The 13,512-nt window shown below is 33.7% G+C and overlaps 1 protein-coding gene across 2 annotated transcripts in view; it reads right to left on the reverse strand.

Annotated features, from left to right (window-relative positions):
- Positions 1 to 1,210: 1,210 nt before the first annotated feature.
- LOC126891867 (choline transporter-like protein 1) overlaps positions 1,211 to 13,512 on the reverse strand; it is a 122,992-nt gene continuing 110,690 nt past the window's right edge. For both annotated transcript variants that reach the window (XM_050661194.1, XM_050661195.1), the window contains one exon: positions 1,211 to 12,419. In XM_050661194.1, the coding sequence (XP_050517151.1) occupies positions 12,204 to 12,419 (216 nt within the window). In that variant the 3' untranslated portion in view covers positions 1,211 to 12,203. The remainder of the gene's footprint in view (positions 12,420 to 13,512) is intronic.

The following is a 13,512-nucleotide window of genomic DNA, read 5'->3' on the forward strand; positions in this document are numbered from 1 at the left end:
TTCGAGCCTTTGGACTGGTTTCATTCCGCCCACGATGAGTGCTTCCTTTGACTGCGGACCACTGTCATCAACGTTTGAATTGGTGCAGAGAACGGCAGCATTGGGTGGCTGAATGGCATAATGCAGCATTTAGCGATGAATCGCGGTTTTGTTTAGGTATGCATGATGGTCGTAAGATGATAAGACGCCGCCGTGCAGAGCGACAAGATATCGGGCTTGCTGTTGAGAGACATCTACACAGGATAGTTGGAATAATGGTTTGGGGAGTTATTGCATATGGTAGCCGATCACCACTTTTGTTTATTCGAGGCAGTATGACAGATGCGCGTTATGTTGATGACATCTTACAAACCACTTTACTGCCTTATCTAGATGGCTGTCGAAACGCCCTTTTTCAGGAAGACAACGCGCGTCCCCATATTGCTCGTCGAACTATGGACTTTTTTCAAGAAGCTGGGGATAATTTTTTGCCGTGGCTACCCTGTTCACTGGGTATAAATCCTATCGAATATGTGTGGAATATGATGAGGAGGAGGCTGTCCACTTTGCACCATCCTCGACAAACTCTGGTACAGTTAATCTATGAAATTCAAGTTGCTTGGAACGAGGTGCCACAAGCAGATACCGATCATTTCATTTTGTCAATGCCTAGACGTGTATACACTCCTGTAGTATTCAGCTAGGGGGTCGCCAAACACATTACTAATTTTTTTTTGATTACATATCAATGTCTTCAATGTCTTGAATCAATAAAATGTCTTGCCAATGTTATCGTTTCATTCTTGATGAAAATGTACCATGTTGCCAAACATTTAAGTTCCAGAAATGATTCCTTTTGGGTGTAACACTTCTAATGTAACTGAGTATATTTTATTTCTTTTATTTCTTTCACCAATAACTTACTTGGCTGCTGCTTTACTTCATTTTCTGTATAATATACAATATATGTTTCAGCTTCTTTCTGTTATTCTTTTTTGGAACAGGTATCTTGTGGAGTTATCCTGTAAGCTTCTGACTTTTATCTTTGTGGTGTATTTTGGTGTTTTGTTATCATATATTATATCTGTTTTCATTCGGATTTTGCACAATACCAATCTATGGTCGCTTCCTATTTCTGGTGATGTTGATGTTAGTCCTCTTACATCAAAGATGTGAGAGTAAATAGTAATTCAAACAGTAAATTATTATTACCCACTTTGAATTAAATAAATGCAATAAAAATGTTTTTTTATTAATAAAAAATATGACACTTACACACTTTAAACATTACACACATCTATACATATATATCTCACAACATTGTGCGCAAGCAATTTAAAATATCTATTTTTAGAAGTAAAAATAAAGTTATCAATATATTTTATTGCTAACATTTCTTTAAAATAATATAAATCGGCTGTCAGGATATCAGTATTTTAAAACGTATCACCTTATTTTTAGATTAAAAATTTAAAAGATTACACAGGTCAACATGAATTTTGAGTCTGAATTCTGTATCTCTGATTTTAATTACTTATGTCTAACTAAAGAAAGAAACAATATTTTTTCTAATATGTAATAATAAAATTTGCTATTGTACTTTCCAGAACGAAATTTCAAATTTTATGAAAAAGTTCTATTTTTTAATTTAAATTATTTTTAAAAGTAAACAAATTTTGAATTATATATTTTTATTAACTTTAATTACAAAATACGGCATATTATATAAAATCCATAAATAAAAAAAATAATATCAAAAATCTTTAAAAATGAACAGTTTTGGTATTGTTTTTGTGTAAACAAAGACTCTCTCGTAGGAGTCCCCTAAACGCAGTTTAGGGGGCTCCATTCCCAATACCGTTGTCTGAAGTTCATTACATTTTATTGCCCTTGCACTTCTGAATTTGCACTTAAATTGTCTTTAAATTGATCTAAGTGAGCATGTAGCATTTATACTTTAAGAGACATACCGCATCCATGACTTTGCAGCTGTCGAACATATTAGAAATAAGCTGTTTGTAATTGTCAGCCTCTGACAGTTTCGGAAAAAATGTTTTAAAAATTGAAAGTCCTCATAATCTTGATGAAGAGCCTTTACGAGCTGCTTCATGAGCTTAATTTTATGCGCAATGGAGGCGTGAAAGCATGATATGACTCCACATTTGAAACTCACTCCGATGAGACCATGAGTGCTGATGGTAGTGAAGTACTTTGACTCTACTATCCCATAAGCAAAGGTTTCATGGTTTAGTGTATCCACCTTGCATTCGCACCATAAAACTAACCATTTTGAAATACCCTATCACTGACCAGATGTACTCTTCATATATTTTAAAACTTGAAGCATCATTTTAACGCTCTCGTAAACTTTCTTTGAGCATTACAGAATGAGCCAGAAGAAGAAATGAAAATATATTTCCATTGAGAAGAAGAACTGTTTTAAGCTTCTTGTAAAGCTGTCAAACAAAATTTTTTGGCCCCACTTTAATGAATTCGGCACAAATACAGCAAAAAAAGTCCACTTAATTTTTACACATTTTGGAAGATATTTTTAGACTTCGCGATCGCGACCCATAAAATACGTTATTCCTTTGCAATATTCACCCCTACACTACCGTTATCAGTCTGCCAGTTCCTGCTCCACAAGGGCGTAACCAGGATGATCCTAAGGGGAGTTACAACTACAGGTGATCTCTGGGGGGTATGAAATAGTAATGGTGTTAAGCGTATAGAGCTCAAAGTACATCCCAATGGGGGGTTATAACCCCAAAACCCCCCGGTTACCTAAGGAGGATGATCCTAAGGGGGTGTTACAACTACAGATGGTCTCTGGGAGATATTAAATAGTAATGGTGTTAAGGGTATAGAGCTCAAAGTACATCCTAATGGAGGGGGTTATAACCCCCAAATCCCCCGTGGTTACGCCTATGCTGCTTTACACCCACATTCCCCCCTCACCCTCTTGGACATCTTAAATGCAACGGCTCCTAAAAAATCTGTCAAAACACTCTATATTTATTTTTCATTAACTAAAGGTACAGCTGGTTCCTAAAAAAACTGAGTAGTGTATTAAATACCGACCAATCAAATTTTGACTGGTCTGACATTATATTATATTTATTATGACAGACAAATAATAAAATAAACAAACAAACAAACAGCTGATTACATATGTTAATTCCTAAATTGTAATAATTATTAAGGTCTATATTTTGATATTATTTTGAATTCTTGCATTTTATAAAGAGTATATAAATGATTATTTCATTCATAGGAGATTCTGACCAATAGAAAGCTACATAAATCTAAATTAAATCGATAATTTTTGATAATTTCCCGTCAAGTATATTACGTCAGATGCCCTTCGTTGCTACGAAAAAATACATTCAGTGACATTAATGACAATTAATGTTTTAAGAATTATAAAAGTGATGACTTTCAACCGTCAAATTAATATTTATAACAACTGTGTTTAATTGTACTAATTTGTACTTACATAAATAAATTACAATAAAATTTTGGTGTTGAACAGTTTTATTCATGAAATAATCGCACCAATTGCACTCGATCTCTAAAATTAATATATAATTTTAGAGCTCTTGTGCAATTACTACTGATAGTTTTTACATAAAATAGGGTTGTTGTTATTATTTTTAATATTATTAAGGAATAAAACAAACGACTTAACTCAACAATATATTAAAGTAAGAATTGTTTTAAAACTGTTGTTCTGTTTACGTTAAAATGGTTCGCTATGGCAGATAGTGACCCAACATCTTCTAATTTCGTTACAATTCTTGCTTTTAGTTCTTTGCTAGCATGTGGAGCATATAGTTATATATTAGCATAGAGAGAGTGTCATTCAGAGCGAAGTGACGACACCATCTTTTTTATTTGGATTAGTGCAGTTTCACTCTTACGCATAGTAAAGCTGCTACAGTTGTCCTCCCCTTCCGTGCCTATACTCACACTGAATGTCATCACAGATTCTCGATACAATGTGTTAGAAAGAGATGCCGCAAACCAGTCCATGAGATCTTGTCGTCAGGAAGAGCGGAAAGTAGGCTCACTCTATGTTAATATATACCTCTATGATGTGGAGCCATTTTTGAAGTTGAATAGAATAAGTTATCTGACAAATTTTAAGATTTGGCGTTGACAGTGACAGTATGTAAATAACAAATTTTATCCTTCAAAATACACCGCTCAATGTTCTACAAAATACACTGCTCAATATTCTACAAAATACGCTTTAAGAGTCGTATCAGTTTTTTTTTAGGAACCAGCTGTACAAAGGCAAACTTTAATTATTATTTATGGAGTTTCTGCTTAATTTTCGATGAAATTAACAGAAAATAACAGAAAATAACTAATCGCTTACCAATCGCTTATTTATGAAAGGCCTCTTGTCACAAAATGTAAATTTTGGGAAACAAGAAAAAACTGTTTAGTTTTATAAAAAACGATTTTATACTTTTCTGATTTTTCGAAACATTTTAAGAACCTTAAAACTCAAAATAAATCATGTTAGTTACACTTTTTAAAATCAATATTGTATTTTTTTTATTGAAAATAGCTGACAAAAGGCCTTTCACAAACAAAAGTGTTGTTTTACGGGGAAAGTTTTGATTGGTGGATGAATTTACACCGTGTTTATTTATAATTAATATTACTTTATTAAAACAGTGCTAAGACAATACGATTAGCTAAAATTAGTTGCCATTTTATACATTTTTGCTCATTTTTTGGTTGCAACTCTTGGCCATTGGGCAAGCTCATTGTAAAACCACTTGTGTTCTTGAGGGACGTACTACGTACTGCAAAAGTTTCTTCATGTCATTAATTTTTTCTTGATGAATTGGTACCTTTGATTCATGAGTTTTTCTTGCTAATAGGGCTTTTCATTCACAGTCATTTGTTTCGAGTTTCTGTCATGTGTCACATAATATTAATATATCTACGTCATACGTTATTGGTATATACAATAATACAAATCAAAGACGTATGGCGTAGATATATTAATATTATGTGACATATGACAGAAGCTCGAAACAAATGACAATCGATGAAAAGCTCTATGAGGAAGGGGAGCTTGGCTCAGCAATAGACAGTGGATAAGATAACATTTTGAAGGTTTTGCTAAGAAATCCACCAATAAAATCAGATACAACAACCACTCCTTTTTTAAATCTTTCGCAAGTAAATTCATGGTAGGAAGAAATAGTAAACATTTCCTTTTTTTATTTTCTCAATTTTTACTTTCTTCTGAAACAGTATGTTGCCAACAGTGCTTTTATTTATGAAAAGCTCCTTGTCATTGACATGAGGCTTTTCATAAATAAACAATAATTTTAAACTAATATATCTGATAAAGTAATAACAAGACATGAGACTTTTCCTTTTCATAAGCAAAGGATGTGCGAACATAATGGGCTATCGTTTTCCAAGTTAAACGAAAATTTGAAAAAAAGTGACATGAAGCCTTTTTTAAATAATAAGCGATTCAATAACAGACTCAAAAAAATTTTTTTGCTGAACTGTGTTATTAGTCCATTTACTTACGGTTTTTCTTAGAATTTTAAAGAACCGCTTGCATTGACATATTATACATAGCTAACATGTCAAAGAAAAGAAGTGATGCCGACGTGTGCTTTTGCTCTGGGAGTGAGTACCATCCCTTCTCGGGGGTGGAAATATTTAACTCTAAAATGACATCGGCAAAATATTCTTTAACAAATTTTTACCTAAAGTGTGGTTTATAAGGGATGAAAAATAGTTATATACTATAAAATAGATTGCTATATGAGAAACAAGGCTTTATTTAACACACTTACACATAATTTAGATTTAGATCACGCTTATATAGTCGATTCGCTAATCTGAGACACAACTGTCTACACTACAATCACAATAAAGATGCACTAGAAATAAACAAGCACGAGGAGCACTCCCTAATCGTGATCTGGGAGTGCTCCTCGAACATTCAACGTGTCTTGGTTTGTTTATTTCTATATAGTGCATTTTTATCAAGGGCGGATCCAGGGAGCTGGCTATGGGGGCCATGGCCCCCTCCGATAATTTAAAAAAATAGAAATTTACATATTTTTAGTTCAGATGTTTTTAGTTTCAATTACATATATATTAGTACAAAACAGGAGATAAATATGTTATCTGGACTAGAATTGAACAAGAGCAGTAACGAAAACTTTAAGAATGACATAGGATGTTTTGCAAATCAAAATGTTGATAATTTTACAAAGGTTCATTTTTAGAACGACCTTGGCAGCCATCAAAATTGTATCAATTTCCATATTCTCTACACACAAGGAAAAGAAAAGAAATGAAGCATTACTTGGGTCACCATCACTTACTTAGAACAAAGGAGTTGGTTTGTACTTTCGCACATTCAAAAGGGATTGTTTTACAAGTATTGCGTTTTATTTTTCTAACGAAAAATATGGTCACAATAAAGGAATGATGGCTCAAAGCCTTGTCACAAAACCTTTAACATCTTTCACCAAACTCATGGTCAAAGAGGGAGCCATACAAACCCATGAAAAAACATCATACCACAAGGAGTGCGTTCAGGTTGGGCTGGATCTTCTACAAAGTTATCGCTACCGCAAAAGTCAGTCATTAACCAGATATACTCTCAGAGGTCTAAACAGGTACAAGAAAATAGAGGAAGCCTGCGGCCAATAGAAGAGTCTACAGTGGTGTTAGGTCGACAAAATATTCCTCTAAAATACCATCATGATTATAGCCTTCTGCTTCTGGACCAATATGCTGGACCTAGCAATGAGGGGAATTATTAAGGTTTAAAAATGAATCAGAAAATAGGAATCTTAAACAACACCTATCTACAGTATCTTCTCGAGTAACATACATTAGTAGCACCAGTCAAGATTAATTGATAACATGTGGTGAATAAATAATTGAACAAATAATGAATCAGGTTTGAAGTTCAAATTATTTTTCTGTCATATTTGACGAAATGACCGACGTATCCCACGTGGAACAGCTTTCTCTAAATTTGAGGTACATACATACACAATAACATTCGTGAAGACTTTGTCAAGTTCATTGACGTTTATAAAAATAATTAGTCAAAAACTAGAAAGAGGGGAAGAACAAGGCCTGACAGTAGAAGCATTGGGAAAAATAGTATTAAACTTGAAAGAACTGCGCTTGGATCCGAAGAAATGTGTAGGAATTAGTACTGACTTTAATACATAATACTTTAATAACTTTAAGGTTTGAATATCTCTATGGCACACAAAAGATTGTGAAAAGTGCCTTAAAACTCACCATTGTAACAATAATTTTTAAAAATTACTCCCAGACTCTCCGGTATCCCTCCCCAAAAAAGTTCATGGCCCCTCCCGAAAATTGGTCCTGGATCCGCCCTTGATTTTTATTGTGATTGTAGTGTAGACTGTTGTGTCTCAGATTAGCGAATCGACTATATTTGCTGTTAATTACTGGAATTTTTGGCAAACAATGGTAGTTTTAAAGAACACCTATTCTAGTCATATCACTTTTGAAGAGGAAGGCAAGCTTATCTCAGTTGCAAAATTCCATCTAAATCGGAACGGTTCTTTATAATTCGGAGGTTTTGCAATATTTTACCGTGAGTGAATGGACTAAGTACAAGGGATTTTTTTTAATAGGAAGAACATCACTATTTTATCTCTGTAGTTTTTAGACAATTTTGTTTGCAGTGTATTTTATGTATGTACGTACGTGCCTCAAAGATGCCTTATGCACGTACGTGCTTTATGTACATAGGTATGTGCCTACAAAGTAAGTAGGAAAACCAACACATTAATGGAATTTCACACGGGAAACCACCTTGTAATTTGTAATTTTAATAAAGATGCGTTTAATAGTGAAACATGAAAATGAACGAACTTTAAACAGAAATTGTGGCTCATTCCTGTTAAAGATAGTATGTATTAAAATAGGTATGTATTCAAGGGCGGATCCAGGACCGATTTTCGGGAGGGGACATAACCTTTTTTGGAGAGGAGTACCGAAAGTACAGGGGGTAATTTTTAAAAATTAGGGTTACAATGCTGAGTTTTGTCACTTTTTACACACTTTGAGAAGTGCCTTAAAACTCACCATTCCTGCCATAGTACCGATTCCTACACATTTCTTCGGATCCAAGTGCAGTTCTTTCAACAAGTTTAATACTATTTTTTCCAATGCTTCTCCTGCCAGGCCTTGTTCTTTCCCTCTTTCTTGATTTTCACTAATTATTTTTAGGTTCTCATAAGCGTCAATGAATTTGACAAAGTCTTCACGAATGTTGTTATTGTGTATGTATCCCAAATTTAGAGAAAGCTGCTCCACGTGGGATACGTCAGTCGTTTCGTCAAATATTATTTGTTCAATTATTTCTTCACGACAACATGTTATTAATTAATTTTGACTGCTGCTACTAATGCATGTTGCTCAGGAAGATGCTGTGGATAGGTGTTATTTAAGAGTCTTATCTCCTGATGCGGTTTTAAACCTTAACACTGTGGTGCTAAAGCAAAACCCGATATGTCAAAAATCGTGATTTTGCAGCAGATGAGTTTAAAAGTTCGCGGTGTTGTTGTAATAGTGGACATATCGGAAACAATTTTATTATCTACTGGTTACATGGATGCGTTTAGCCATGTAGGGTTTTGTCATTACATTCTTCATCGCTCAATGTACATATTGGCATTAAAAACGAAAAATCGATAATTTTTGACATATCGGGTTTTGCCTTAGTACCACAGCAATTCCCCTCATTCCTAGGTCCAGCATCTTCGTCCAGAAGCATAAGGCCATCATCACGATGGTCTCTTAGAGGAATATTTTATCGACCTAAGAACACTATAGACATAGACCCTACTATTGGCCGTAGTCTTTCTTTTTTTTTTGTTTCTGTTTAGACCTCTGAGAGTCTTCTTTATTTTTTGTTTCTGTTTAGACCTCTGAGAGTCTATCTGGTTAATGACTGACTTTTGAGGGTTACGATAACTTTTTAGAAAATTTAGCTCAACCTAAACGCACTTCTTGTGGTATGATGTTTTTTCATGGGTTTATGTGACTCCGTCTTTGCTCATGAGTTTGGCGAAAGATGTTAAAGGTTTCGTGTCAAGGCTTTGGGCTGCCATCCTGTTATTGTGACCATATTTTTCATTAGAAAAATGAAACGCACTATTTATAAAACAATTCCTTTTGACTGTGCGAAAATACCAACCTACTCCTTTGCTCTAAGTGCTAGTGACCCAAGTAACGCTTCACTTCTTTTTTATTCTTTGTGTGTATAGAATATGGAAATTTATACGATTTTGATGTCTGTCAAGATCGTTCTAACAATTGGCACTCTGTAAAATTATCAACATTTTGATTTATAAAAAACCCAAAAGTCATTCTTGAAGCTTCTCCGTTACTTCTTTCTTTCAATTCTAGTCCAGAAAACGTATTTATCCCCTGTTTTGTACATATATATGTGTTTGAAATTAAAAACATTTGAACTGCAAATATTTAAATTTATATTATTCTAAATTCTCGGAGGGGGCCATGGCCCCCATGGCCCCCTCCCTGGATCCGTCCTTGTATGTATTACAAAATAATACCTTCAGAACAATACATTAAAAAAAAGTTCCTCAGATGTATTTTACCCATAATACGACAAGCCGTCGTGTATGGAAGCGAAATATGCACGATAACAAAAAGGGAAGTAAATAAATTGCTGGTGTGGAAACGTAAAATCCTTCGAATGATGTATGGCCCCTGCAGAGACAGCGTGACAAACGAATAGAGGTGCAGACACAACACTTCGGCCTTATAAACAATGTATTTTGGGAAAGATCAGATAAGAGAAGGTCTGTAGGACGGCCTAGAAAAAGGTGGAAAGATGCAGTCAGAGAAGATCTGGAGAAAATGGGGGGAGACAATGGGAAATACTGGCACAGGGCCGACAAACATGGAAGGCAATAGTAAACGCGGCAAATACTCATACTCACGGAGAGGTTGTAACGCCAGTAGTCCAGAGAAATAAGATTTTTCTCGTGACACATCCCACTCCAGGAAAAAACCAAATTTTTTGAGTAGTATGCAGTGGTGTCATGGTACAATTAAAAGCAACAATTAAAATAAAATAAAAAGTAAATTCCAGAATTTAAATATTTTTGAATTAAGCAAATGCATATACATTTTAAAATATGCAGACGTAACTTGTATTAAGAAAACATCAAGTAATATTTTACTTGTCAAAAAGTTAGTAAAAGTGCGTTCCAGCACTGCTAATTTTGTCATGACACCACTGGTAGTATGGACATCTATATTAATAACCTATCTGTTTCCTGCAGGCGATTTTGCTGATATACATAGTTATAAACAAATGAAGATTAAAAAACGGTCAATTTTCGATTTTTTCGTCTATTACAAAAAAACTTCAATATAGCGTTCGCTGAATATGTCTATCCTTACTTGATGCTTAGAAAATTGCAAAATAAGTCATAAATTTTGAGATTTTGTAAATGTTCATAACTTATGTAAAAATTAAGTTAGAACCTTCTTATTACACGGAATGCTGAGACTTTTTGTGCTTAAATTATATTTTAAATAAATAAGTCAGAAAATTATGAGGTTACAGTAATAGTTCGGACAGTTTATGAAAGAAGAATATTTATACTAATAACTTAAAAAAAACGACAAAAAGTAATTTTAAACAGTGTAAAATTATTTTGCAAAAACATTTCGATTTATTGCTTACTTATAAACAATTAGAATAACTTTCTAACCGTTAGCGGTAGAAAAATTATTTTTTCATATTTATAAAGACTGAATTTTTATACCCATTTAGAAAGAAAAATAATTGTCCTAGGACAATTAGGAACGAAGTTAGTCCCCCTTTTTTTTAATTCACATGTTCTTGCAAAATAATTTTGCAATATTTAGAATTATTTTTTGTCATTTTTTTTTAAATTAAAATAATAGTGTAAATCTTGTTCTTTCATAAACTATCCAAAGTATTACTGTAACTTCATTATTTTCTGACTTATAGGGTTGCAAAAAAAATTAATTTGGGAAAAACAAATTAAATAACTTAAACTATTTCACCAATTTCTTTGGAATTTAGGGTATGATTTAAGCACCAGAAGTCTCAGCATTCCGTGCAATAAGAAGGTTCTAAGTAATTTTTAGAGAAGTTATGAATATTTATATAGCAACCAATAAGGATAGACATTTATGAGTTTCTTACTCTCAAATTTATTTAAAATGCTTAACTTTTTGGTAATACATAGATGAAAAAAGAAAAAATTTACCGTTTTTGATCTTCATTTGTTTATAACTATGTATATCATCAAAATCGGCTGCAGGAAACATATAGGTTATTATTATAGATGTGGGATTGTAAATATTTTACCTTATATTTTAAATTCCCCTGTATATCATTTTTCTTAATTATTAGTACGAGAACGGGATAAGGGTCTCACATATGGACGTTGGCCCAGATGTGCAGAACAAATTGGGGATTACGGCGACGGTGGCGGACTACTTTTAACTTTATAGTTTTAGTTTATTGGAAAAAGACGGCGGCGGGTCGGTACAAACTTTGAACCAATTTTAATTGGGTTCTTTCACAGGAAAAGAGAGATTAGCCTAAGAGGGTTGGTTTTAGCGTAGGGAACTAGAACGAATACAGGCAGTCGATTATAACATCACAGCGACTACAGACGTGCTCTTAGGGTTAATAAGACGTAAAAAGACGAATTAAGACGGGTAATATATTGATTAGACGCAAATTATCTATAAATACATTACCTTTTTGTAAGAATAAGAACACGTAAGATTTTGGTCGCAATTACACACTTTTACATGTCGTCAATTTAATAGTATCAATAATTTAGTCATCTATTTTATTAATTAAAACTGTTAAACATCAAACGGACTTTTATTACGATTGTCTTTAAAGAAAACCTACATAGATGTCCATAATACTCAAAAAATTTGGTTTCGGCCTAGAGGGGGTTGTGACACCAACAGGATATTTTTTCCTTATTTTTCTGAACTACAGTGATGATGACGAGATCTATTTGAATGAACTGTAACTTAATATCAAGACGACTTGTAATGCCAATTATTCCTATTATTATAAATACAAGTTTATATTTTGCCGTGTATAAAAATACTTTTAGACTTTTTTGACTATACAAAATTTGACTATGCAAATACTTTTAGCCCGAAAAATTTCTTGTAACATCACCGCTGATAGTTGGAACACTTTTCAACTCAGTTGCTGAAGATTTTGCTCTGGTGTCATAAATATCTAACGCCTTTTTGGAGTTTTCGACGAACTCCATTAATCCTCTGGACATAAAGTATGGTCTGGACTCCCCGTCGTTTTGTTCACAGTCTTCACAAAAACACAAGAATATCGTGTCGATCACCATCTACAAAAAAAAAAAATCGTTAAAAAAACTGAACAGCTTACTGACAAGAAGAAATATACCTCTTAAAGGTATTTACATGAAGCGATAAGAAAGACTATAGAAGACAAAAAATCATCATAACAAAAAAGAAACAACTGCCTGGTGGAATGAAGAATTAAAATATCTTGTAAAACTAAAGGTAGATTGTTATACTAAATGGCTAGTTATCAAAGTACAAGAAGACAGAAAAATGTGTAAAAGATACTGCTATCTAGTTAAGAAACAAGTAGCTAGAATAAAAAATCAATAATAGAAAAGAAAATGTTATGAGATAGATGGCTTATTAGAAAACTTTAAATAATCTAATGTACCTTGTACGAACTTGAAAGACAAATGGAAATGAAAAAATACAAAATGATTTAATTGTACAAAAAACGGCGAAAAACAATTTTAAAGATTTACTAATAAAAAAAAACTTAAGATTATAACTAATAGTTACATACAGGGTGCTTACATGAAGAAGTTTTGCGAAGACTTAAAAAATAGAACTGAATAATGAAATAAAGATACGAAAACTAGAATAACTTGGCTACGTAGGTAATTAGAGGAACAAAATACCAGCTGTTGCAGAATATCATGCAGTGAAAGATTTTAGAATAGCGTAGCGTTGGAAGTTCAGAAGGCGACGAATGTCATGGCTGCGCAATCTTACTGAGTTATTTAATTGCTCATGCAACCAGCTTTTTAGAGTAACTGTAAATATAACACAAATAGTCAAGATGATTGCCAACCTTCGAAAGAAGACGGCACGTTAAGAAGAAGACAGTAAGGCCGTCCGCACATGGGTCGACGCTCGAAGTACTCGCCTCGATTCCAGTCACGTAGGTCTCTTCCCGCCATAAAGTTCCTTCGTTGTGGCATTGAGTAGCGGGTAGATACTCTTTTATGTTCCCGGTGGAAGATCGATCTACTTCAGGGATGCGACCCTGCCCACGTGAGCCATAATTATCTCCCAATCTCCTGGTACCTGGGAGAAATTATGTCCTAAACCCATTCTCCCACCTAATTACCAAAGTTTCCTTTTCCATATCCTACTCTGTCAGACAGCAGCGTC

Source organism: Diabrotica virgifera, chromosome 9 (genome assembly GCF_917563875.1).
Source record: "Diabrotica virgifera virgifera chromosome 9, PGI_DIABVI_V3a".
Taxonomy (NCBI): Eukaryota; Metazoa; Arthropoda; class Insecta; order Coleoptera; family Chrysomelidae; genus Diabrotica; species Diabrotica virgifera.